Raw genomic sequence first — 25,463 nt, 5'->3', positions numbered from 1 at the left:
TGGTATAGAAGGTCTACCACATTCGTGAGATTTGACACTTTGAGCTTTGTAGCTACCATTCACCTACCCTCAAGCAATCCAATCGCAGTAATCGGCTCTATACTGATTTTCATTCTCGGCGACCTTCTCTTTCTGCTATCTTTTTTTTCCCCTTTTCACTCTTATTTTCCCCCTCTTTTCCTACCCTTCTTCTGCCTCGTGCTTCTATCCTTTTCCTTATCATTCCAACTCTTCATCTTTAGCGATCATTACTCTACAGCTCTTCGTCTATCGAGGAGAGCCGTGCGATCTGATACTAAGGATTTCCGTGTAAATCATTCTTCCTGAAAATTCGTCTTTCTCATGTTATACCTGAGCTTTGCTGATTCTTATAAGCGCGTCAAACTGAGCCCATTAAGCTCATCTTCATTTTGATCTCGCTCTGTATCTCATCTCCGAGGTTCGACCCGTCTGATTTCTTTCACTTCCTGGTCTCTCTCGGTGCCTCATCTCTGGGGCTCGACTCGTCTTCTCTTACTTCCTGATACATTTTGGTTGGTCTCAGTGTGGAGAGAGCTTCAATCCATCTCCTGCCTCCTTCCTTTGCCTGGGCTTCTACGGTTAGTTTTGCTGTTTTCACTTCACTCTTCAAGCTATGCTGGCTTCTTCAAGTCTACCGAGGAGCTGAGTTCCAAGTATGGTTCAGCTACCGTGGTGGGTCTTGAGAGATTCACTTCGCCTTTTTCTCGCTCACTTCATGGGCTATGCTAACTCAGTCAGATAGAGACCAAAACTGCTCCTTTGCCTCCGTTTCTCCGCGGATTACTTCCATCCTTCCAGACATTATGGCCGAGATTACACAGAATAGTGATTTGGCTGGCTTGTGCCGTGAAGAGGATATGCACCATTTCATCTGGAACACACTCAGCTGGGGAGAGAAATCCCATGAGCAATTCTCTGTCAGCACAGATAGCGCTTCCTCCTATGAAGACCACACGGATGGTCAGACATATCAAAATGAAGATGAGGTGCCAATCTGCAGCGACTTGACCATTGCACCCGAGGATATCAAGTCCGGTGTCCGGCTGACGGATGCTAATGTGTTTCGGATTCGAACAACCTTACATGGTGACAAACAAAAGGAATGGCCCCAGAGGTGGCCATATGATTTCATGACGGATGGAGATATCGTTTCCACCAGACGACCTATTGGGAAGGGTGTTGTCATCAACGTGGGAGGCATGGGCTTTTACCCGATATTCCGTGGGTACATCGCGCTCTGCGGTGAACAGGCAGGTCGTTACACCTCGCGAGTCGGTCCGAAGAAGGCGACCCGTAATGCTCTCTACCGCGGATTTCGAGTTGGACAGTTGTTGGCTATGCCGGATGATTTCCATGAAAATCCTGCTATGTACGATCTGAGTGTTTTCGGCGACAGTACGAGCGGCAACGCTGTGAAATATGTCTACCACCCGACAGATCGTGTTGGTCTGTTCGAGAGCGGACAGCTCAAGCTAGCTCCTTTATCTGCTTTCACCGGATTTACACCTGTCATTCATGCAAAGAGCCAGTTCCGGTTTACAGGCGAAGAGACGACTGGACTGACAGGGGATGACTTTAATTGGCTTCTGGAACAGGAGTGCAAGGGAAAGTTGAAACCGTCGACCTTATGCTCAGAGCTGCAACACTTGTCATTGAGCTCCCCACTTTTTAAAGCATTCAAAGACCAACTCCCTCAGAATTGATTGAGCCATCAGATACTGGCGATTTGGAGGAAAAGCATGACCAGGAACTGATCGCACAGAAATCTTCAAACCCCGAGAACTCGGATGACGATTCTCAGTCCGTTGATGATAAATCTTTGCAGGTGAAAACATCGATTGGGGTCGTTGCCCCCAACGTCTTAGCAGCACAGACATCTTCGCCTGTTTGTTCGACTGCGTCCCAGTCGTTCCTTTCCAGCAAGTATGGACGAGCTCGAAAGGAGATAAAAAAGCTCTACCGCGGGTACAAGCGCCTCATGAGCAAGAGAAAACGCCAGAAAGCCCGAGAGATCATGAAGTTAGCCGACATAAGCGATAAAATTGCAGCAGCAAAGGAATTGCTGAGTATTGAAAACGCTGCTGAAATCATTGCTGCGCACAAAGCTCTGAAGGGCTTAGAAGTCGAGTACGGCAGGGTGTCCACGGGTATCCAGGGATGGCTAAAGCCAAAGAGAAACTCCATGGGACAACAATTGTACAACGAGATGTTCCAGACTGCGAAGGCACCTGATGATGACCATAACAGACTGGTGGAAAAGATAACTATCAAGGAGGAGCCCATTTGACTGGGATTTTGCCATGGTCTTTTGGTGGATCTCCATTCAATCCCAGCCGTTGAAGGATAGCAGATAGCAGTTCGAATTGAGAAGTTTTGAAGTCGTTATCATTCATCTAATAGGCCAGAATGGTCATATGACAAGGAATATCCAGAGTAATTCCCCAATCCCTAATTCTCGGTTCACGGCTTAGCCAAGACTTTCTTCCAAGGCCTGGTCGACCAAAACTGGTCATAACTACGTGACAATACCTTTCTCCTGTTGCCAATCGGCTTAAAGGTCTATAATACCCATGGAGTGGATAGTATATAGTTGGAGTGACATCTGAAAAGACAGCTGAAAAGACAGCTAAAAGGATAGTTCAAAAAAATACTTAAATTAGATCCATCCTAGCTATCCATGATTTATACAATAGTAAATTCAAAAAACGTAAGTTATGACATTTGGTAAACATTGATCAACTCTGTCTAGGTGGTATTAACAGAAGGAATGGCGATAGGAGCCTCTCAGATCAAGCCAATACATCACTACTCCTGTGTAGAACCAACTATAATTATCTTTGGGCCGCGCGTGAGCGCGGCACTGATACTTGTACCTATTAGCATCCATCTTGGAGCTATTTGTAGACTAGTGCCGTGGTTTCATCCGGCTGCCCGTGCATGGTCTTCGGAGCCTGCTGCAATCGACCATTTCGATCTTGGGGCAGCGATTGCTTGCTCAACGCCATCATTTGAAGACGTTATGGCTAAAAGTCCATCCTACTTCCGCGCCTCCCTTACTTCCACGGTTTTGGGCTGAATTGACTGAGGCTGACCATCTCCACCCTCACTCATTTCACTAACAGCGAGTGGAGTGGAATATGCCTGAGGTGGGTACGCTTGGGGTGGATATCCGTGCGGAGGATATCCTGCCATTGGTGCCCCGTCAGGGCCACGCATTTCTGGATACCATGGTCCACCCTGCGGAGGATATGGCTGCGGAGGATGCGGAGCATGCCCGGCCTGCGGGCGCCCAAGGACGACAGCGGCAGGATCCTTGCGACGCAAAAGATATTTCAGCCACCATCCAAGCTTAGAGCTGGCAGACATGTCGTTCCATCTTGCGACAAGGAAGGCCTGTTCCTCCGGCGACTTCGCAGGGTATTTTTTGACGGTGATGAGAAACAAACATGAAACAATTGGACACAAACAGGCAAATCCGTAAGGGAGGCCACGGCGGGCTTTTTGGCCAAGCATAGCCCGGCGGAACATGAACCAGCTTTCGATGAGACCAATGATCAAGAACAGCCCGAACCACCCAAAGAAGATTGCGAGGCCTAGAGCCAGAGGTGAAATGCCCCAGGTATAATGGCACCCGTCTGAACAGCAGTATCCACCTGAGAATTCAGAGCCGCCAATATACCAGACGAACTTGCTGCACCCGGAATATCGAGTTGAACCCCCACCACTAACATAAGTCGTCCGTCCTGTTCGGTAATCACTGTCGCAGGTTTTGTACATGGATGGTTTGTAATAAGAGCTGGCAGAGGAGAATACACTCGTGGGAATATCAGAGACATCAAGCATGGCTCTTGTTTGCGTATTGCTGTCCGTGATATACTTGTAAGTGATAGTTGTGGTGACAAGGCTGGGGTGGACAAGACCCTCTGCGGCTCTCGGGACATTGATTGGGATGATTGTCGTAAGCGATTGACTTGTTGTATAGGAGCACGACGCGGGCGCCGTATAAGTCACCGTCGCGTAGTGATTAAGGTAGTCATAACCCGTGTTGATGACTCCAGCTGTGGGCTCAACGACGAGTTGAATCGCTGTGACTCCGTTGTAATATTCCACATCGGTGATGGTGCTGGTAGCAGTGGGATTTGGCACAGTGGGAGTGATGAGTTTGGTGTAGGTCATTACTAGAGGGTCATTTGTGTAATACCGCCCCGTGTAGCCTGATCCGATAGTTGATTCCACGAGAGCAACGTACTCGGTGCCGATCCATGGCGAAGCTTGCGCAGCCGATATATAAAATTGCAGCAAGACGAAGAATGTGTGTAACTCCATATCGGGGTCAAAATGTTGAGATGATAAAACGGCACCGGGGGTCAGAAATTAGCTAAACTGTATATATTCTTGAAAAACATTGCTAAGGCCTCTTCAGAGGCTCGTCCACCTCGCTATTCCAGTTATGGCCAAATTTGACGAAGCAAAAGCCTCGCTTCACCAACAGAGTTGAGTCAAAAGTGCACAGCACCAAGAACAAGATTGCTAAGTGCGGCCCTCTAGAGTAATTAACAGTCCTGCGATTGGACTGAATCTCTCTTGGCAGACGGTGTATACTATGGTGGTTCGTATTTGATGGAGCCATTGCCCTGAACATGGGTGAATACGAAGAGCCAAGCATTTGGCCGATCTGCAGGCTCATTGGATATTGGCTCGAGGTCCCCTTCTGAAGGGTCCCGAGGTCCTGGTGGAGATCGTGTTTCATCACCATGCCCACGAGGTGTCGGTCGGAATAGATGGCAAAATGTGAACCAGATGTTCGTAGTCTGAGTCGAATTTACAAGGCGTACGGAGCGAGGAAAAGTGGTACATTTTCATGCAATTTGGCAATTGATATGCCGTCGGGTCGAAGCTAGAGGCGTTGGAATGGTCGGGGAGAGAATTGGGCTGCTGCTGCAGCAATGCGCAAATTGGTATCTAAATTTCTCTCGATCCTTCACCGACACGTAGAAAAAGAAGAGGTTTCGTCACTCTTGAGAACATGAAACATAAGGTTGTTCGGCGAATACCGATTGTTGTTGAAATTTTGACATAGAAAGGATCACATCATTATGGGCGCCTAAGCTCCCTGGTTGAATCCGGCCTGGGCGCGAGTGTTCTTGATCGTTTTCTTGATAATTTCCTCCACTTCATCCCAGTCGCTGGTGTCGATGCGATCAATGGTGCACTGGAAGTGCTCCTGAATCTTGCGCAGCATCTCCCATTCGTCACGGTTGGAAACGAACGAGATAGCAACTCCAATACGGCCGAAACGACCAGTACGACCAATACGGTGGAGATAAGTCTGGAAGTCGGGAGTGTGTGTGCGCTGGCCAGCGGTGTATTCCTCGGGGATATCCTGGAGTTGTTAGCTTGAATCTTTCAGGGAAGAGATGGGGACGAACATAGTTGACCACCAAGGACACGGTGGAGACATCGATTCCACGGGCAAGGACGTTGGTCGTGATGAGAACCTTGGCCTCACCGCTGCGGAAAGAATCAATGACTGCATCGCGATGGCTTCCTTCGACACCACCGGTCAACGAGGCAACCGTGTGGCCCTCGGCAACCATGCGACGCTCGATTTCAGCGGCGGAATGACGTGTCTACAATTCGTTAGCAAGTTCCAAGGATCCAATGAAGCTTGACATACCCGGACAAAGATAATAGAAGATCCGACAGTGAGCAATCCGTAGAGCTGAACGAGGTTCTGGTACTTCTCCTCGTCACTGCCACAGTCCATGTAGAGCTGTTTGATACCCTCAACGGTCAACTCCTCATGTTGCAGAGTAATTTCGTTGGCATTGGGGGCGAATTTGCCGGCGTAGCGGTAGACATGGGCAGGGAAAGTGGCAGAGAAGAGGACAATTTGAACGGTGCGGGGGATAATGCTGTTGTGGAATGGTGTGAGTACAGGCGAAGCTGTATGGAGCTGGGGACTTACGCCTTGGCGCGGATGCACTGGTCTCCAAGACCCTGCTGGTCGAGCATGTTGTCGGCCTCATCCAACACAAGGACCTTCAATGCGCTAGGGTTCATCACGCGCTTCTTGATCATATCCTGAACAGTACCGGGGGTGCCCACCACAACCGCGGCTTCCATCTTCGAAGGGCGAGCGCTCGCATCAGCAGGAACAGCTGTTCCAATGGTAAGACCGTCAAGGAACTGTCCCATAATCTGAATGACTCCGACAATCTGGCGGGCCAGTTCACGGGTGGGGGCAAGGATCAGAGCTTGCGGCTGGGTGCGCATTTCATCTGATAGATCGAGACGACTGAGGACGTTCAGGACGAAGGCAGCTGTCTTTCCAGTTCCGGACTGCGACTGGCCAACCAGGTTCTTTGGCGGGTTGCTCATTAAGAGGGGAAGGGCGCGCTCCTGGACCTTGGAGGGCTTTCGGAAGTTCATGGTGGAGAGGCCCTTGAGAATGCGCTCGTCCCTAGATTAGGTCAGGTGTTTGTTCCGCATCATAGAGCTTGCGTCACTTACAGGCCGAGGTCTTCGAAGGTCTTAATTGAGAACAGAGGGTTGTTGGGATCCGCCTGCAAATCGCTCAGCTTCACCTCAACATTGTAATCAGGCTCCTCCAGTTCCGCAGAGCCTTGCGCCAGACCGGAGGCACCATCTTCCTTGCCAGTGAGAGAGGTATCTGCAGAAGAAAGATATATCGATTAGCTATCAACCGAGGTATCGCGGGGTTTTTCGGTCGTGGGCTAGAATCAGCGAGGGCGAGGGCGTGGATTCGTTCGTACCGGCGGGCTTCGCATCGTCAGGCTTGCTAATACGGTCGGCCAAGGAGCCGCCGCCAGCAGGGATCTCGGTGTTCTCGGCGGACATGGCTAAATTTCCGACCGATGACGCGAAAGGAGTTGATGAAGAAAGTGAGGGCGGGGTCGTGGGGTAAGGACAATTCGACGGAGTTCTGCCCACAAAGCAATACGAGCTTTGCACAGCTTCAGTGAAGGGAGGAGAAGGTCGAATGTCGAAGCTCTGGAGATGGGAGGGTAGGGTCAATAGAAAACAATGAACTGATCAAGTTCGCAGGACGCTAATCGTTATCTTTGCCTCAGGCCATGACGCTAGTCTTCATTGGGCCAACAGGCATCGGTGGTCTCCCCGCCTACGCAGTAGGACCATGCATGAATGCTGCCAATGCCCCCATTGAGTATTGAGTGCTACTGAGTTGATTTCCCCATTGACGCCTTCTGAAACAACTACCCCGGGGTATTCATACCAACCCGTTCCATTGTTTGGTCTCTTCACTCCCCGCGTTCCATGCGCGTCTGCCTTGCCTCAATCAAGCCATGGCTGACGTCGCTCCGCAGTTCGGAGCAGAACTAAAGGTAACAACCCCATTTCCTGCTGTCGCAAACATGTCGCTGACCATTTTACTCGCATAGGACTCTTTCAAGCCAGTCAACAATTGGGTATGCCCCGACATCGCTTCCCCGCAACCGATCCGTCAGGTCCCCTCGTGCTGAAGCGGAGCTAATGCAAATATGTCGCACAGGTCTCGAACGGTATATCATGGGTCGACGAAGTACATCAATTCTATCGCGAGCGCAGTGTTATCGAAAAGGAGTACGCTGCCAAGTTGACCGCCCTGTGCAAGAAGTACTATGATCGCAAGGCGAAGAAGATCAGCCCCTTGAGTGTGGGAGATACGCCTACTCTGACACCGGGATCCCTCGAGAGTGCGTCGCTGACGACGTGGACAACACAACTGAACGCCGTGGAATCCCACGCTGCGGAGCGGGACAAGTTCGGATCCGAGTTGATTACCCAAGTAGCGGATCCTCTCAAACAAGCTGCTGCCCAATATGAAGAGATTCGCAAATCTCATTTTGATTACCATGGCAAACTGGAGAAAGAGCGCGAGGCTGCCTACGGTGACTTGAAAAAAGCAAAGGGCAAGTACGACGGTGCGTGCCAGGAAGTGGAATCACGCAGAAAGAAGATGGAGTCGTCCTTCGATCATGGCAAGAGCAAGGCAACGGCGGCATATCAGCAGCAAATCCTGGAGATGAATAACTACAAGGTGTGTCTTGCTGATGCGTTTTTGAGCGATGCTAACAGGACAGAACCTCTATCTTATCAGCATTAATGTGACAAACAAGCTCAAGGAGAAGTTCTATCATGAATATGTCCCTGAAGTGATCGACGTAGGTTTTTCTATCTCCTCTCCTGGTTTATGCTCACACCTTGCAGGGCCTTCAAACTCTCAATGAAACTCGAGTCGCAAGGATGAACATCATGTGGACTCTCGCCGCTCAATTGGAAAAGTCTTCCCTTCAAAGCAGCACAGATCATATCTCGAACCTGCTGGTCGAAATTCCCCGCAACAACCCACGGCTGGATTCACTGATGTTCCTCCAACACAATGTCACCCAGTCACAAGAGCCTCCCAACCTTGGCTTTGAGCCCAGTCCAGTATGGCACGACGATGCTTCAATCATCACCGATGAGGCTGCTAAGGTGTTCCTTCGAAATGTATTGGGCAAGAGCAAATTACAAGTCCGTGAACTACGCGTCGAAGCAGACCGGAAGAAGCGCGAGGTCGAAAGTGGCAAAAAGGTTCGGGAGAGCATTCTCAGTGGAAAAGACAACCGGAATGAGGTGGACGTCGTGCGATCTATATTCTACATGACAGAATCCTTACACGAGGTGGATCGCAAATGGGTTACCGCTGAGGTTGAGACGGCAACTATCATGGCCGTGGCCGGTGACCTGTCGTTCGGTGCCCAGAACCACAACTTCCGTTCCCAGACATTCAAAATTCCCACCAATTGCGACCTTTGCGGAGAGCGGATCTGGGGACTGTCCGCCAAGGGCTTCGACTGCCGGGACTGTGGATACACCTGTCACAGCAAGTGCCAAATGAAGGTCCCCGCAGAGTGTCCAGGCGAACAGACCAAGGAAGACAAGAAGAAACTGAAGGCCTCGCGGCAAGAACAAGCTGGCGCCATGCCCGCTGTTGATCTTGACTCCCCCGTAACCTCCACCGCTGCACCTTCGCTCACCCGCCAAAACACAATGAACTCACTTAGTTCCGGATACGCAGCGAGCACAGCCCGGTCCGTATCTAACATTGCTACCCAACCCACACCAGAGTTAACAGGGGATGAGCCTCCGACCCCGGTGGCGGAGACCAAACCGGCAGCAGCGAAGAGAGCGCACAGGGTGCTAGCTCCCCCTCCGTCAGCCTATGTGGCTGCGCCTCCGCCAAGCGAATCGAGGCCTAAAGAGCCCCGAGGCAAGATGCTCTACGCATACCAAGCCACCAGCTCAGATGAGGTCACCGTGGAAGATGGGGATGACGTGACGATCTTGGAACCAGATGGTATGTCGCCACTCAGCATCGTTCGATGAACTCGCTAACAACCTTGCAGATGGTGGATGGATGCGTATCCGCGCAGGAGGCAGCGAAGGCCTCGTCCCGACCGCGTACGTCGAGGCTATCGCAACACCATCACCCGCGCCCTCTGCTAGTCCCGCCATGCCCGAGCGGCCCGGTTCAACATACTCCAACTCCTCTGCCTCTCTTGCTGGCAGTGCTGCAACGAAGCGTGTAGGACCAGCGGTTGCACCCAGGAGGGGAGCGAAGAAGGTGCAGTATGTGGAGGCCCTGTACGATTATGAGGCTCGCAGTGACGTGGAATGGAACATGGCGGAGGGTGATCGGTTTGTCCTGATCACACGGGATGGTGGTGATGGCTGGGCCGATGTCGAACGCGGAGGCGTGACCAAGAGCGTCCCGGCAAACTACATCCAGGAGGTGTAGATGGAGCTCATCCCGAGGTAAATCCGGTCATTGTACAGTTTATAAGACCGAGATGCCCTTGCGGTGGTATTCCCTTTTTCTCTTGTGTACAGCGTTTCATTGCCATTTTGCATCAATTAGGAGCATCGGGGATGCCATCTATTCGTGAGTCTCGGATATTATAGCATGCGTTGAGATGTTCGCCTGAACTTCAATCTTAGATGTTTCTCTCATATTCCCTCCAAAAACTGCTTTAAGCAAAAGGATCGTAATCATCAATCATGTGGATCGTGTGCCGGGCCTGTGAGCCCGCGCCCCTGCTGTTATTGAGCCAGGGGAAACCCTGTATCCAAATGCTCAAATCCAGTCTCGGCTGACCACATGTACCTCGACCAATCCTCCACATGAAACGCTCCCTCCACGGCCGGCAACCCCAAGTCCATATTCATATCCTCCAAATCACTATATCCCAACGCCAGCGTCGGGTCGAGTGGAAATTCAAGGGGATTTACCTCCTCCAAAGGACTAACCATTGGCATTGTCTGAGCGGACTGAGACTCCAAAACAGCAGAGGTCGAAGGCAAAAGCGAGTATGCCGAGTCGAACAAACCATTTACAGCAGTGCTCTCGGCGCCGGTGAATATGGGGTAGTCGCACAAAGACCCAGGCGCAGAGTGCGGCAGCGCACTACTCTGCGCGACCTGCAAGGTCTGTGTCGAATCGCTCTGTCCTCTCGGCGCAGAGAACGAGACAGTCCGACCCGAGGACTCATACCCAGAAAACGACCCTTCCGAGCCAGACCAATCTCCTGCTCCAACGGCATCATGGTACACGGGTGTCTTCCCAACAGACGAAGCAGACGAAGCCGAGCGCGAAGGCACCACGTCCACAGCATCCTGTTTAGATCCCGACCTAGACTTCACCTTATTTGAAGCCTTCTCCTTCTCGTTGACAGAATTGGACCTCGACACCGAAGCGGAGGCCGAAGCCGAGGCAGAGCCAGGACCGGGTCGAGGCGCAATAGGAAGGAAACCGTTCGTGCTATGATGCCGCGGATAGAGTCTTGCGTTTGAGGCTTTCTAGAAACAAGAGGAAAAAGCAATCAGCACCAAGGCATTTGCAATTTTTCTCTTCTTCTGCCGAAGATAAAAATGGGCGGCTGGCTGGCTGTGTTGTGTTTGCGTTACTTTTGGACATTTGAGCTCTGCGTCGCGTTTTGCGCGCGCGTGCTCGATTGGAGCTGTGCAGGGTGTTGCATTGCACACTGTGCATGTTGCGAAAGGGCGACCTTTGCGCTTGATGCGAATCAACGGTCGATCTAGTTATATGGTGTCAGTGAGGACTCGCGGGGGGTTACACCGGTGACGGTGACTTGAGGGCACACGCAGGGAATTGATCTTACCATGGTGTTTGCAGCTGGTCACACGATGGCCTCGTATGCAAGCTTCGCACGCCCACTTTTTGCCGTCGATCAGCATCCCTTAAGATGAGAGGGAAAGCTGTGGGAGGGAGCAGCTTTTATACCCTCGACCCACTTGAGGAGGGCATGGGAGCCATGACATAGAATGACACAGGGACAATAATTCTAGCTTTTCATTTTTCCTGGTTCTGTTTGATCATGTCGCGAACCAAGCCGCAAGGTATGATTTGATCCCAGCCACAGGATCTACGGCTCGTGCATTGTGGTGCCGTACTTTGGCGCGATGGGGGTCTCACCGGAAATTCACGCCAGTTGATTGGCAGTGTCAATGGCTAGGGGTTTAATTTCAGTAGTATGAGGTACTTTTGGCGTGGGTCTCGAGGGCCACATGGTCATAGCGAGGACTCGATGAACTATACTCCGTACAATGCTACAATATTCGAGGCTACCTGAAAAGGTACTGAATGTAGAAGCTAGGGCGATGTAGCAATGCAGTCTATGAGGGATTTACGCACCGAGAATATTAAAAAAATAAATCCCTGGGTGAATGAGACGGAAATTCAGGAAATCAGCCAAAATTCACAGGTCAGAAAGACGTTACTCCCGGACTGCCAGATCGGTGCTAGATCTTGGCGACAAATCCCTCATACATTCCGACTTTTCAGGCTCCTCTTTTTTCGGGAATGCTATGTTCCAGCTTTGTGGACAGCTCTCGGCAGTGAGAAAGCCCGTTCCACCATGGGGCTGGTGAGATCAAAAAAGAAATGCAGGTCTGCCGACCAATTGTAGAATGCAGATATCCATGGATGTCTTGAAGTTGTAGACATGTTAGTGATTTTTACTAATTGTGCTCTTGATTGTGCTCTAATTCAATAATACTCTGAACGGATAATTGATATATTTCCCAATATATTCAAGCATTTCACCTTAAACTCACCATTCCTACATTCTACGGGAGTCTACATTGAAACCTCGGGAATCAGTGCGAGGATATTATCAGCAGACAATATACGGAGTAGCGCTGCAGTGCCAAGCCCGGAGCACTAAGCTGCAGGGTGGCTGTGCTGGCCCTCGCTTACGGACTTTCTCACCTCAAGCAGCCATTTCCAAGGTTTGCCAGGTTCTGTAGGCAGCAGCAAATCGAAGTATACCACCTTAAATTATATTCCGTAATTTGTACTCAAATGTGTGTGTGTCGAGACTGAAAAAAGAAAAAGAAAAAAGCACAGGCCAAATTAAGGAAAATTAAGCTCCGAAACAAGCCAATCATAATTGCTTAACACCACGACCCGATCGAATCCCCGACGCCGTAGCTCCTTCACGGTCTTTCCCCACTTCTGCGCCATTTTTATATCGAGCGATTTTCCTGTCCCAATGGTTTCTCAAAAACGGGATCTTTCCCGCTTCTCTCGTGAAAAAATCTTCTCGCTGGTCACATGGAGATGAGACACTTCCTGTGCTGACTACTCACCGTCAATTTCCAAGTTTCGGCTGTGGTGTGCTGGCAAAGTTCTGCGCCATCTTTCAAAATTTCACATAGTCGACAACGACCGGAAGTTGGATATTCCGATTTCAACACTACCGAGGTCCGTCTTCATCTGAGGGCTTGGGCCATGAAATGAGAGACCCTGGGAGTCGTTGCTCCCCGCGATAAAGGCCAAATCAAAGCCAGGAAGCTTCGAGGGTTATGGCTGCAGAATATGAGCCTGGATTGATTTTGTCCGAGTGTTGGAGAAAAATCGAGCAACTGAGGTGGAGGCAGGCCTATTTATACACTCGAAGGTGTCCTCGAGAAACGAAATTCCTGCTTTGATATATACAACATTTTGGAAGGATCGCATCTGATAAGCCTGGCGGACAGGGCACCCCGTTCGCTGGTTTATATGGCTCATATCATACTAACAAGCATTCTCTGATCTCGAATTCAGGCCGGGAGATGATGTGGTGACTTTAATTCCCTCTTCATGGATTACCTCGCCCGTGATTCGGCAGTGTAAGTCTGTGCAGGTTACGCGGCAGTATCCTGGTAGTCGACGGCCCGTGATTTCCGGGATGTGGCCACGGCTGGATTTGATATGGGCGGTCTCTGCTCTATCGGGGGTAGCGTGCCGCACCTGCTCTCGACTCAGTTCGGTCAACCCACTGATACATCGACCCGTTAAGCTTCTACCGATCAAGCTTCGGTGGATAGCTCAAGTCCACGGGTGGCGAGGAGCTTGGCAGTGTTCAAATGCGGGTAGCTGTCACTGGACACACCTGCCCAGGTGGGTATAGGAATACAGAAAAATACAGAAAGGAAGCTTGGAAGTGCGTCGAGGAGTGATTAGAGAAGATGTAATATCCAATTGCTATCTCCCAAACGATAATCTATTCAATGGATAAATCCATACAAATGCGCCAGTCATATCAACACCTTTTCCCCCTCTTCCAGCAGGATTACCTGTGAGTCCCGACCATAATCAAGTAGAAATACAAAATCCGGAAACGCCGATGTCATTAATAGGTTGCATAAGTGTGATCAGTGTTCATAACAATGCGCGAATCTCAAAGAGCAATCTCAGGCACATTGGTAGAGATACGAGGGAAAGAGGTGCCATCATCTTCCAACGAGAGGCTGCCATAGCCTGTGTCATTGCTGGCAGATCGCTCCCGGCGAAGCTGTAGTCGGTCGACGGGCGACTCGACCAGATCTTGGTCCGCGTCACTCTGGGAGGATTGAGACTCTCCTCTGCGCCGGCGGGATCGGCGCTTCTTTAAGGCCTTGTCGGTCGGAGTGGGCTTGAAATCGTCAATGTTAAGACCGGCGTTTTGGCAGATCGTTGTGCAGGAATTCACGATGGTTTCCACGAGAGTGGATGAGAACCCGTAAAACGCAGGGTTATAAGCATGGCGGGCCCAGTAGACCAACTCGGCAGAGACGCGGCCGATGTTTGGAATGTCGCGGGGACAGATGGACAGTTTGCGGGCCTGTCGGGGCTTTTCTTCAGCTTCATCGTCCGCGGAAGAGGTTGCCTCGGAGGCAGCGGCGGATGGGCCAGAAGAATCGGATGACGCGATGTAGTCGACATCCGAGGCAAGGAGGTGGAGGAGATGGTACACCGACGAGAACCCCAGAAGGGACAGCTCGACTGGGTCGATGGGAAGTTGATTGAACCAAGTGATGGCTTTTTGGAGGGTGAAGGATTCAGGCAGCGAAGTTGCGTCACCGCCGGCGGATCGCGCTGTGACAATTGCGGCAATCATGGCACAACGCACTGCGATAGAAATCTCATCGCGCACGGAGACGGGTAGGGAGGAGTCAAGGAAGTTAGAAGCGTGGCTTTGGCTTCCCTTTCTCTTTTCCTTCGGAAGGGTAGCAAGGACTGCGTTCACATTCTGGATGCGGTCGGTTTCGAAGAACACGGCTTTCATTACGAGAGCGCGGGTGTATGCGGCGGACAAGCGGGGAGCAACATCAAGAGAGATACGAATCTTCTCTTTGAAAGCATCGCGGCAAGTCTTGGACACCGGTCCCTTTTCACTGGCCTCGAAGTAGTTGAGCAAAGCGATTTGCAGCAGGTGACTCGACCACCAGGCGGCAAGTGCATCCTGGGAGCATTGAATCGCCGAGTCCTCGTCTACGACATCAAGAAGTACCTCATCATTGCCGGTGCCTTCTTGGGTGGGTCGGTTCCACGTGAGGTTAACAGCGCGCTGAATGATATCATCGATCATGACATCATCACAGTCTAGCTGAACAAGGGCGGCCAGATGAGGTGGTAGTTGATCAGGGTGGCCTTCAGGGAGCGAGTCATTGATCTCACGAGCCACGCTCCATTGGAACCTAGCAAGGGCCCTGGCGATGTCATTAGAAACGTGGAAAGACCAGGAGCCCGCCTCTCCAACATTCCACAAAAGAATTCGGACGTGGAGGGCCTTGATGATCATTCGCGTGGGAGTGGAGGGAAGGGTTCCCGCGGCGAAGATAGTGAGCACGAGTCGGCTCTTGCTGATCTCGGCATCTCCGCCCGTGAGCTGAGCGTCGATGGCGATATCCCAAGTCTTGACACGTCCTCTCTCATCCTCCTCCGTAATACCAGTGGCCCATGAGTAGATCTTCCAACCCATCAAGCATCGCAGGACGTATTCGAAGCATCTAGAAGTGACCACATACCACTCTCGGAAGAATCGGTGGCGTGGAACGCCCGCCCGTTGCATGCTAGTCAACCAGGCCTGTCGGCGGAAATCGCTCGAGGTAAGGGGTGCAGCCGGGCCTTCAGAGACTGACTTTGATGGTCCGCGGCGCGTGATGGGCTGAGCATTGAAGAGATAGAGGAAAACGACGAAGGCACAGCCAACAACCAGCATTGACAGACCGAGGAAATGAGAGAAGGCGCGTGCCTGCCACGAGTACCAGAAATGCTTCAAGTAGAATTCCCAGTGCGCCGTCGTGGGTGTCCGGAAGCGACTGAGAAGACGGAAAGGAAGTGCGAACAAGCCCTTCGACTCAGTCTCGGAGTCGTCCGAGCCCATGCCTTCGAGAACCATCAGACCAGCCAGCGCGCCTAGCATGTACTTGTTTGGCATCTTTGATCGTCGAGTCGATTTCTCTGCGTACGGCTGAGGGGCTTGCATGTATGATTCCCCGTATATTCCCTGGGTAGTCTGGGCCCGCATACGCTTCCAGGCGTCCGGCACTGGAAGCATTCCTTCGGGGGGATTTGAGCTCGACTCTGTGTTTTCGTCGGCCTGCGAGAATACACTAGGCGATGTGCCCGAGTCTGGGTCAGTTGAAGCATAATTGCTGGGCGATGAGACCGAGGCCGAGGATGTGACGGCTTGATCTGCTGCCTTGTCGGCCTGTCGAAGACGATTCTTCAAAGCGGTGTTTTCATCCTCCAGACGCTTGTTGCGGGTTTCCAAATGCTTGATGTACTCGGTAGCCTTGGATAGAATCGACGCCTTGTTCAGCTTGCTCGCATTGGTCGCGCCCTCCTCGTCTTCGTCGGGTGAGCCTCCGTCCGAATTCTTCGACCGAAGGCTGGGAACACTGTCACGCAGTTCGGCGATCTTGTCATTCAAATTGGCCCGGTACCGCTTTTCAATGACATTGTGAGCACGCTTCTTGGCGGGCATTTTCTTGCCGGGCTGTACTGAAACAGTGGTTGCATCGTCGTCACTCCCTGTCTTGCGCTTTCGGTTTGTTCCGACACTTGAGATAGGAGAGACAAGCCCATTTTGGGGTTGGTTAGGGTGCCAGTTCTGATCAGGGTAGCTCTGTTGATATATGCTGCTTCGCTCCGAACCAGGAATCTCCATTAAGCCGAGAGGGAGGTTGGGCGAGAAGTCTTTGTGGTTCAGGTGAGTCGGAGAGCTCATGTCAGTATGCGGAGAGATGGATGGTAAATCCACAGACGACCCCGTTGGCTTTTGGTCTGCCTCGGAGAACATGGGCTCATCCCATCGCATCCACTGAGTCCAGTCTTGGTTTCCGCCCTCTCCGTTGGGGTGCGTGAACATTTGGCTGTTGGCTCGAGGTTCATCTCCATTGGTGTTTCGTGGAGAGAACAGCTGGAAATCATTGTCCATGCAAGACATTTTGATTGGTATCCTGCGGTTGGATCCTACCCGCGACGATCAAACTCCGGTTGTTGCAACGGGGGCTCCGGATTGTTCTCACTATGTTTGGCGTTAGTTCTCATTGCATAGATGTTATAGTAATGACAATTGAGTTGCCTATAGCATAGCCTTGCCTTATTCCGGCGATAGCCAAACCACAACAGGCTAGCGCGGAAGCAAGATTGATAACATAGATAACACTCACTGGGTTCAGCGTCGAGTAGGGCTCTCAAATCTATTCGAAGTTTGACAGGCTTGGAGGTCGATGCGCGGAGAGATGTAAAGTCTGAGATGTGAGGAGGGGAAAGAGGTAGAGTCACAGTCACGGGTGGTGGTAGGCGATTGGAGGAGAGCAAAAAGCAGGGGTGTGGAAGATACCCACACCTCAGAGACGTAGCGCAGGCAGTTCTGCCCAAGGAACCAGGTGGGCTCTAGTACTTCGTAGTGTGAAACTCCTCTGCGCAATGGAGATCGTCTCGGAGCGTTATAGGGTGGATCAAATGAGGTTATGCACCAGGCCGATGGGTACGAGTGTACTCCGTACAAACAAAGCTATCCGTTTAAGCTGTGATCGAGCATCCAGTCTCCATGCATGAAGATCAGGGGAGGTTCTATGGACTGCTAGGCAGTCGAATGGCAGCTTTGGTCGTATGATCGCGGCTGGCCGCACTTCCGGCTCGCCGGCTGTCACCCCTGACTGAAATCCCGAGGTTAATTACAGTGACTCAGCATATTATGGCGGTGTAATGATGTATTAGCTATTTCGAAACAGTATTTAATAAAGAGTTTTCATTGGTTCCTTTCCACCCCACTGAACCTTGATGATTCAGCTTTCTTCTGGGCATGTGATCGCATCCTTTCCACCGCCCTACAACCTCTTTTCTTCAAGCTCTGCCCTCTTTAGAACTGAAATTTATTGTTCTCACGTCCATCTCTGTCAGTATGAATTCAACTTCTCCTTTTTGATCGTCTGGACACGTCAGCGCGTGGGTTCTTGGCGCCCCGCAGGGAGGCGACACGGGAAGAAAATTTGGGCGCGTTATGATCTTATCTGATCGTGCCAGTCTCCACTCTTCCCTCTGTGCCGGCAGCACCGGAATCCATCACGGCGCAGGAGACAAATCATATTGGATAGGGCGAACCCAAATGAGCGGTGGATCTCCAATCCGGTGTCGGCCAGCACAGGACTTCGGCCCTTGCAACCCTTTTCTTAGACTCAGAGCGTATTCCCTCTCTCTGCTGGGGATCATGCGTCATAAGTGGCCCCTCACCTTCGACTTAGCTCACAGTCTCGGCGGATACTCGGCTTCGCAATTTCAATTTTCATGGAATGGTCGACCCCTCCATGATTGATTTCGTTGAGCTGAACCTCTGTTCGTGAGATACACAATGAAATACCATGGTGAATGCAAGGTACGACGTTCAAAAGAGTGCCTGACCGACTTCTTTGCTGCATCATTTCCCTGTGGAGTATGAGGCTTGTGCCCCTCCAGCGTATATCCACAATGGATCAAAACAGCGCTACCGCTAGTTAGGCCGTCGCAATTCTTCTCCGACGAATTTCCAGCGATGGCCGTTACACTTTCGTCGTCATTTCTAGCCCCCATCTAGAGTCACTCATTCGCCAGGAACTGTCTGTAAAAAGGCCCCAAAGAGCGCAAGACTCCACCTGCTGAGCCTACCGTCTTCTCATGGCCCAGCAATCCGAGTTACAACTAGTCCCGAAAAGAGCAATTTCGCCCGTGCCCAAGGCCACTGACTACTATTAGCCGCCTACTCCACTGACCCTCATGCTAATTTAACTCATCAGGATGCTCTTTAAATCTTTGATGTCTTCGGTGCTAATTTCCCTGACAATTCTCTGCCTATATTCGGGCTCGTGGATGACTCATGGCGGACTTATTCCTTCGCTTTACCGGTGATGCTCTTAAAGTCCAATTCAGTTCTCGATCTCACAATCCATGATCACCCGGCAATATGCTCCGTGCCTTGTAGAACGTAGAAATCAGCAGTATATCCACGGGTGGAGCACCATTTCAGCCTAGAGAGTTGCAAATCTTCCAAACAAAAACATCTCCTGGGTGCAATCCCTCCGCCCTACGGAGGACACATGGATGTGGGGAAGCTAGTATCGGTACAGCTTGCCGATGGGGAGTTTATCAAAGTCGTGTCCCTTGCTCCTCAGCTCGGAGGTGCTCCGAGTCCTCGGTGGGGACCTTGAGGCTTCTCTCCCATCCAGCATCTACAATCTTGGAAGCTTCATACAACTTAGAAGAATTGACGGGGTTCCCAGACCAATTTGTCTTGTTGTTTTGGTACGTCAAGTGTAAGTCAAAAGGCCAAATAAGGGATACCTGGCATAATAAATACCAGCTGGGTGAGGTGTCGCATGTCCTGATTTCGCACCAGCTAATCTCCAAAGGGCCCAATCCTCTCCATCTGTTGGGTCAGTTTCCTTCCCGAAGTACTGGGTTCGAATCCTAGTCCCGATGTCCAGCTGAGTTTATTATGTCTTTTTTTGCTCTCTTGATTGACTGAAGAAAACTTCGGTTATGCAATTTGTTTGTTTACTATGCCATGGCCTACAACGGTAATGATAACAACAAGACAATATCAAACTCCACTCAGTGCTGGGATGGGTCAGTATCAACCTAACTTCACGACGGGCCACACTCACAGCAATGTCCTCCCACTTCTCCCAGCCACGTCCCTTGACTTGAGCCAGCTCCTGATCGGTAAGTGTCTTTCCGGTGGTGAAGTATCCCGACTGGATCTTGGCATCGATCTCCACTCGGGAATCGCTCGGGATCATCTCGTCGGGGATGGGGATGCGCTCAAGGATCTTGATTCCAGTATCGACGATCGCATCGTGCTTCATGTTCGACATCGACAGCATACGGTCAATCTTCTTTATGCCGAGCCAGTGCAGGATGTCGGGCATGAGGGCTTGGAAACGCATCTGGAAAGGTTAGCACATTCGACATGCGAAGGGGCAGGCAGGTTCTGTACATCTCGAACTCCGGCGATGTTCTCTGTCCGGGTGAAGTATTTATCGGCAGTGTCGCCGCCGCGCTTGCGCGCATTATATACCAGGTACTTGATCACCTCTCCGAGAGCGCGACCTTCCTTGCGGAAGTATATCACAACGCCGCTACCCCCATTCTGAGCCTCCCGCACCGCTTCGCGAATTCCAAACGCCAAATAGGGTCGGCAGGTGCAGATATCTGACTGGAAGACATCACTGCCGTTACACTCGTCGTGGACTCGCAAGGCCAACTTTACATTCTCATCCGAGATTCGCTCCGGGGGACCGAAGATGTACACAGTCAGACCACCGATTGGCGGCAAGAAGGTCTTCAGGTCCGGGCGGGTGATGAGCTCCGGGTAGCTGCCGCCAGTATGCTCAAACAAAGTCCGGCGCAGAGTACCCTCGTCAACACCAAATCGCTCCGCAACCCCAGGAAGATACCAGACCGGCTCGGCAGCCACCTTGGTCACACGCACTTCACCAGAAGAGTCAACCAGGATCGACCCATCAACCTCGAGCAGGCCGTTCTTCACATCGTCTGCAATCTCCGCCAGCTTCATGTTAGCGCGAGTCACCGCCATGGTGGGGCGGATGTCCCAGCCCGCCTCCAGTTCTTCCTTGAACTGATTGACAATGTCATGGCCATAGGGATCCAAGGAGACAATCTTTGTCTTATCCGCCCAAGCCGGTTGCCAAGGGAAGTTAAAAGTTGGCTCGGAGTTCCGGAAGTCCGGTCGGAAATCAGCATCCAAGTCGCCTGCGGCAATCGCGAGCGCATTATAGATGCTGTAGCTACCACCGTGGGCGCCGATGGCATTGCGGCGCTTGAGGAGGTTTCCGCTTCGTGATACAACGATTGGACCACGAGATTTGGCATCCGGGGCACCCCATTCGAGAGGAACAGGCTCAATGCCGCTCTGGCCAGGGTATGTGGTCAACTGCATCTGTTAGTGTTGCCCTCATCCTTACACTCGGAGTTCATACGATGATGTGGTTGCTGAAACGCGTGTTGGTGGTTGGGGTGTCTGAGGGCTTCTCAGCGGGCACTGCCCCATCAAGAGGTTCTGTTGTCAACATTGTGAGAATGAATAGGGATATTCAGAAGAACAGAGTGAAAGAGAAGGGGAAGAAGAGGGGGGTAGCAGTCCATGTGACTTATCTCTCCGCACGTTATCGGAGGGGCTTATCTCATGCAGCAGGGGCAAACGTACAGATTGGTCGAGCTCTTGTTGGTTGATTCCAACGTTGTATTAGGCATAAATGAAGTAGCGGTCACTCTGCCAACAATCTATATACACTTGCTGTATACAGTTGAGGTCATGTCCTAGCCCCATTGTTTATGGGGCGTCTCCACTTTCCCGGAGTTCTTCGGCATTCACTTCTCACTGGCCGGAGTTGCGAACGCCGAACCTCCTACCTCGTTACACAGCACTGTCTGTTTGGGATTCTCATGAGGTAAAATATTCCCATCAATATAGACCTACTTGCTCACCGCTTGCAGTACCTCGCGTCGTCGCAACGGTAAGCCAGCTTCCTGCGAGCCGTGCCGCCGAGACAAAGTCCGCTGCGACCACGCGCTACCAGTATGCACCCGTTGTCGGGATCGTGGAGTCTCTCAGCGATGCTTCTACCATCCGGCGCCCCTGACACGGCCAAAAGATCGTCGTATATTTCCATTGGCGGAGGGTGTGCCATTTGATCGAGCCCCTTCAGCACGGTAAATATGGCCAGAATGCTTATACCCAATGGTCGCATTGCCATCCCACATGAATACGGGCTTATATTCTCTAGAAACCCTCACTCAAATGAGGTATCTTTCAACTCATACGTGGCGAACGGCGCACAGGAAGGCTCGTCCAGACCGGCCGCCCGCACCCAGCCACTTCTCCCGGGCTATTTCGGCCCAACAAGTTTCGTATCTCCATTGACTGAAGATGTCGATCTATCCGATCGGCACACCCTCAGTTTGAATGTGGAGTCTCCCCAGAGAGTACTTCCGCCGTACTGGGTCCACAAAATCTCTGAAGTATTGTTGACCTTGGGTGATTTTACCGCCGTTGAGGCTTTGCTGCGCGAATATTATGCGCTCAGCCAGAGCGCGGTAATTGCGGCACCTTTTATCCTAAACAGTCTTGGTCCTATGAAAGCAATGTGCGAAGAAAGCATATCGAACCAGAAGATGGATGATTTGGCCTCCTCGCTGACCGTGCGCATTATACACAATACGTCTGAGACTTTTGAGATTCCGCCGTCAACCAAGGGCAGAGACTTCCATACTCTCTTCACTGGTCAATCCGTTCGCCTCGAGATTGTAGGAATATTGTGCGGCCTTGCAGGTCGAGCAAGGTATCTGGGCCTTGCACGCGACAAATTCACCGACTGTCGGAACTCACGAACTCAATATGCACGGAAGATGCTTGCAGCATGTGATGCTGCATTGTATATCTGCAAGATCCTGACCCCTCTGAATGATTTGACAATCTGGCTGGTACATGAAAATCTTTTACTGTCGGATCTCGTCAACGGGGATTCGAGTAGGTTTATCCCGTTGTCTTCGTGCTCCGCTGACTTTGATAGGTCCATCCTGCTGGAACCGACTGGGTGAGCTTTCCACTGACATCTTCGCCCTCGGTCTGCATCGAGACTCCAAGAGCTTAGGGAAAATACCAGAATTCCTACTAGAGACACGTCGCAGGCAATTTGCTGCGGCATACCAACTTGATAAAAGCATCGCCACATTTCTAGGCAGGCCGCCGCGGATTCCATGGCGTTACGCGGACTGTCGCATGCCTCTGGACATTAGCGACGAGGCACTGGCCACTGATAATATGGTTCTAGACTATTCGCACGACTACATCGACGAGAATGGCTGGAGCCTTCACGGAGTAGTCCAAAGGTCTTCCTGGATGCGAGTACGATTCATCGTGAGCACTTTCCGAGATGAAATCCTCGAAGTCTCCCTGCAAAAATTGACGCCTGATATGGAGAGCATGCTTGAGTGAGTGATATCGTCTAATCACGTCCATCTGCATCTGCTAATGATTCAGGGATATCTCCCGACGCTGCCATGTGGCCTGGGAGGCATTGCCCGGCCACCTGCGATATACCCCACAATGTTGGGATGGATCCCCCGCAGCAGTCTGTCTCATGATGATCATATCGCACCTAGCGTACCTATACAACGACTTCCTCATCCAGCGATTGATAGCGGGAAAGAAAAATCCCCGCGGTAACACAGCGTTATTGTCTGTGAGCGCAGACATCCTATCAACGGTCCTGACGTTAGGCACCCAACGAGAACAGATGGTCGATCTGCGGCCTGACTTTACGTGGACGGTACTTAGCAAAATATCCTAAATACTGTCTCATGAATATCTTGAATACTAATGAACTTTAGGTTCTGCTCTACGGGTTTCCCAGTGCCAGCCTCCTAATCAAAGCCCTCCAACACCAAAAGCGCACCGGCGAACCATTCCTCTACGAAGCATCGCGATCAGCGCTCATTCGGAACCTCAGTGTTTTTATTTCTCACCTTGAATCAATTGCTCGCCCTGATAACGCCAACTACGCCCTCTTCCAACGTGCAAGCCAGGTCTTCTCCAAGATCATTGATGAAATCCTGGAGCCACAGTCTGTACTTCCCGATGCGACCCTCGGTGACTCTTCTATGATCAACTTCGACTCTGTGGTTGACGTTGATGGATTGGACTTGTTCAATAATATGGATTTTGGTGTTGCTTTCAATCAATGGCTATTTTGAGAAGTTCTTGTACATCACATTAATGACGTCAGCGTTGATATGCCGTCTGCTAACACAAAATAAGTTACGTCATTATTTACAAAGTCCACATATTCACGAATTAGGGCTAAATTTTGCTGGTGCCAAACCCAGACTGATCCTGATATGCTGACAGGTACGTAGCGCCGACCTCAGGAATATCTTTGTCCACAACCATGCCATGCCTGGTCCGAAATGGAGCCCAAAAACACTGGATGAGCGGATAGTAGTCTATATGTGAACTTTGAGTACAGACTAGCTATGATGCACCGAGGCAAGAATTAAAACTCTCTGATTGGAATCTCTGCCCAAGGAGCAATGCAGGTCAGTATAAAAAAAAGAAAACGAGGAAACGAAGCCCCGAAAAGACTCATCTGGCCCGTATAGATCGCTTCGGTTGGAATTGAAAAAGGAAACAAGCAGATTAAGAGTAAAGCCCAGTTGGGCGTTATGGCGTGGGCTATTCTTGCCTGGGCTGTACATCGTCTGTTTGTCTGCTCAGATCCTGCATCACCGGCTCAGCGTGCCCGGATGTCCGGATCGGGTCATCGTCTGGAAAACTCGCATAATTGAGAGCTAACTGGTATAATTCGGCCACATATGTTTGGGTCTCTTGGTAAATGCGTATTTGGACCCGATGTTCCAACTCGCGGTAGCGAGTCTCAATTTCCGCGATCGGAACACATTCAGTGCTGGTGATGCGTCTGGCCATCACGATTTGATCGTGGACAACTGCCAGATCGAACAAAAGCATCACGGTGGTGTACTGTATATCATCCATGCACCGGATCAAGTAGCGTAGTCGACAGGCCACTCCCTCTAAGGCCCTTCCGCCAGCTGCTCCTGTGAGGCCATTGTGCTCATACTCGGCATTTGATAACTCTTCCAAAAGAAGCTCATTTCCTGGGCCAGCAAATTGGACATGGGCAAACGATGGGAAGAGCGGAGACCTAAACGACGCACAGTGTAGGTCTTCTCGGAGGGTGGATGGCTGGGGCACAAGATGTTTGTTTTCGATCAGTTTGGTCCATTCAGGCTGTGTTAAACCGGTTTTAGACTTGTTCGTCCACGGAAGTGTTCTGGCTTCATTCACATGAGGGCAGAAACCGCTGAATGCTGTAAGAGGAGCCAGGGTCAATTTGCCGCGGCCGAACAGCCCGACCAAGTCCGTTGCCGCGTACTTGAACTCAATCGGGAATTTCCCGCCATTCACTCCATGAGGCAATTTGTTGAGGTCGTAGATCGCGGGATTCTTGTGGAAATCCTTGCCCATTGCAAGCAGTTGTCCAACACGGAAACCTTTGTAAGGTGCATTGCGGGCTGCCCGCTTGGGCCCGACCACCGAGGTATACCGGCCAGCAGTCTCACCGCAGAGCGCAAGGTACCCCTGGAAAATTGGATAGAACCCCATGCCGTTGGTCCGTATAACCACTCCTGATCCGATCGGACGCCTGTCTGGCCAGATACTGCCTTCTAGCATAAAGTCATATGGCCAACGAGTTGCCCACTCCTTCTGGGGCACACCATGGGGCGTTGTACAAACGCGGAAGACATTTGCGTCACTTAGACTCACTCTGTTCTTGATCGTCCAGACTGGAATTGTAAGGTCATCGCAAATCGGGGTTTCAGATTCAGTCATAGCCTTGTGGTTGGAGTTGAGTTCTTCGTACGGCTGGGCTGTGTCCACTTGGGCACGGAAGAAATTCCCAACCGACAGTGCTCCCCATTCCAGCATCTCCCGGATGAAGGGGTCTGCGTTTGTGGCAGAGCAGAGGCCATCCGGAGTTGTTTCTGTCATGGTTGAAAACTAAATGAAAAGCAGTGTGAGTGAAAA

At 51.2% G+C, this 25,463-nt stretch overlaps 10 protein-coding genes across 10 annotated transcripts; 4 read left to right on the top strand and 6 right to left on the bottom strand.

Annotated features, from left to right (window-relative positions):
* Positions 1 to 824: 824 nt before the first annotated feature.
* On the top strand, positions 825 to 2,308 carry N7506_004853 (uncharacterized protein; the record flags this gene model as incomplete). The annotated part of the gene is made up of 2 exons (XM_056954147.1): positions 825 to 1,639; positions 1,696 to 2,308. 2 exons carry the CDS (start codon positions 825 to 827, stop codon positions 2,306 to 2,308), a joined length of 1,428 nt encoding a protein of 475 aa, XP_056813036.1.
* A 749-nt stretch (positions 2,309 to 3,057) lies between these two features.
* N7506_004852 (uncharacterized protein) lies at positions 3,058 to 4,347 on the bottom strand (the record flags this gene model as incomplete). The annotated part of the gene is made up of 1 exon (XM_056954146.1): positions 3,058 to 4,347. The coding sequence occupies one exon, from the start codon at positions 4,345 to 4,347 to the stop codon at positions 3,058 to 3,060; it is 1,290 nt and encodes a 429-aa protein (XP_056813035.1).
* Positions 4,348 to 5,125: 778 nt separating this feature from the next.
* Positions 5,126 to 6,882, bottom strand: dbp5 (ATP-dependent RNA helicase DBP5; the record flags this gene model as incomplete). Its single annotated transcript, XM_056954145.1, has 6 exons — positions 5,126 to 5,404; positions 5,451 to 5,651; positions 5,699 to 5,936; positions 5,990 to 6,484; positions 6,535 to 6,694; positions 6,798 to 6,882. 6 exons carry the CDS (start codon positions 6,880 to 6,882, stop codon positions 5,126 to 5,128), a joined length of 1,458 nt encoding a protein of 485 aa, XP_056813034.1.
* A 467-nt stretch (positions 6,883 to 7,349) lies between these two features.
* Positions 7,350 to 9,826, top strand: N7506_004850 (putative actin polymerization protein Bzz1; the record flags this gene model as incomplete). Its single annotated transcript, XM_056954144.1, has 6 exons — positions 7,350 to 7,388; positions 7,446 to 7,472; positions 7,556 to 8,083; positions 8,127 to 8,207; positions 8,254 to 9,385; positions 9,435 to 9,826. The coding sequence occupies 6 exons, from the start codon at positions 7,350 to 7,352 to the stop codon at positions 9,824 to 9,826; spliced, it is 2,199 nt and encodes a 732-aa protein (XP_056813033.1).
* A 302-nt stretch (positions 9,827 to 10,128) lies between these two features.
* Positions 10,129 to 11,283, bottom strand: N7506_004849 (uncharacterized protein; the record flags this gene model as incomplete). The annotated part of the gene is made up of 3 exons (XM_056954143.1): positions 10,129 to 10,884; positions 10,993 to 11,123; positions 11,208 to 11,283. The coding sequence occupies 3 exons, from the start codon at positions 11,281 to 11,283 to the stop codon at positions 10,129 to 10,131; spliced, it is 963 nt and encodes a 320-aa protein (XP_056813032.1).
* Positions 11,284 to 13,769: 2,486 nt separating this feature from the next.
* On the bottom strand, positions 13,770 to 16,802 carry N7506_004848 (basic helix-loop-helix domain-containing protein; the record flags this gene model as incomplete). The annotated part of the gene is made up of 1 exon (XM_056954142.1): positions 13,770 to 16,802. One exon carries the CDS (start codon positions 16,800 to 16,802, stop codon positions 13,770 to 13,772), a length of 3,033 nt encoding a protein of 1,010 aa, XP_056813031.1.
* A 2,645-nt stretch (positions 16,803 to 19,447) lies between these two features.
* Positions 19,448 to 20,928, bottom strand: N7506_004847 (putative GTP cyclohydrolase II; the record flags this gene model as incomplete). The annotated part of the gene is made up of 4 exons (XM_056954141.1): positions 19,448 to 19,453; positions 19,501 to 19,782; positions 19,833 to 20,789; positions 20,836 to 20,928. 4 exons carry the CDS (start codon positions 20,926 to 20,928, stop codon positions 19,448 to 19,450), a joined length of 1,338 nt encoding a protein of 445 aa, XP_056813030.1.
* Positions 20,929 to 21,179: 251 nt separating this feature from the next.
* N7506_004846 (Zn(II)2Cys6 transcription factor domain-containing protein) lies at positions 21,180 to 21,572 on the top strand (the record flags this gene model as incomplete). The annotated part of the gene is made up of 2 exons (XM_056954140.1): positions 21,180 to 21,284; positions 21,330 to 21,572. Coding segments are annotated over 2 exons (348 nt in total), but the record flags the coding sequence as incomplete, so codon positions are not given.
* An 11-nt stretch (positions 21,573 to 21,583) lies between these two features.
* On the top strand, positions 21,584 to 23,611 carry N7506_004845 (transcription factor domain-containing protein; the record flags this gene model as incomplete). Its single annotated transcript, XM_056954139.1, has 4 exons — positions 21,584 to 22,385; positions 22,429 to 22,849; positions 22,899 to 23,187; positions 23,249 to 23,611. The coding sequence occupies 4 exons, from the start codon at positions 21,584 to 21,586 to the stop codon at positions 23,609 to 23,611; spliced, it is 1,875 nt and encodes a 624-aa protein (XP_056813028.1).
* Positions 23,612 to 24,089: 478 nt separating this feature from the next.
* On the bottom strand, positions 24,090 to 25,427 carry N7506_004844 (uncharacterized protein; the record flags this gene model as incomplete). The annotated part of the gene is made up of 1 exon (XM_056954138.1): positions 24,090 to 25,427. One exon carries the CDS (start codon positions 25,425 to 25,427, stop codon positions 24,090 to 24,092), a length of 1,338 nt encoding a protein of 445 aa, XP_056813027.1.
* Positions 25,428 to 25,463: the final 36 nt, after the last annotated feature.

The sequence above is a fragment of the Penicillium brevicompactum genome (genome assembly GCF_028827555.1).
Source record: "Penicillium brevicompactum strain IBT 35665 chromosome Unknown utg000003l_segment0_segment0, whole genome shotgun sequence".
Lineage (NCBI taxonomy): Eukaryota > Fungi > Ascomycota > Eurotiomycetes > Eurotiales > Aspergillaceae > Penicillium > Penicillium brevicompactum.
The sequence above is the reverse complement of the archived record's forward strand: the minus strand, read 5'-3'. Positions and strand labels throughout refer to the sequence as shown.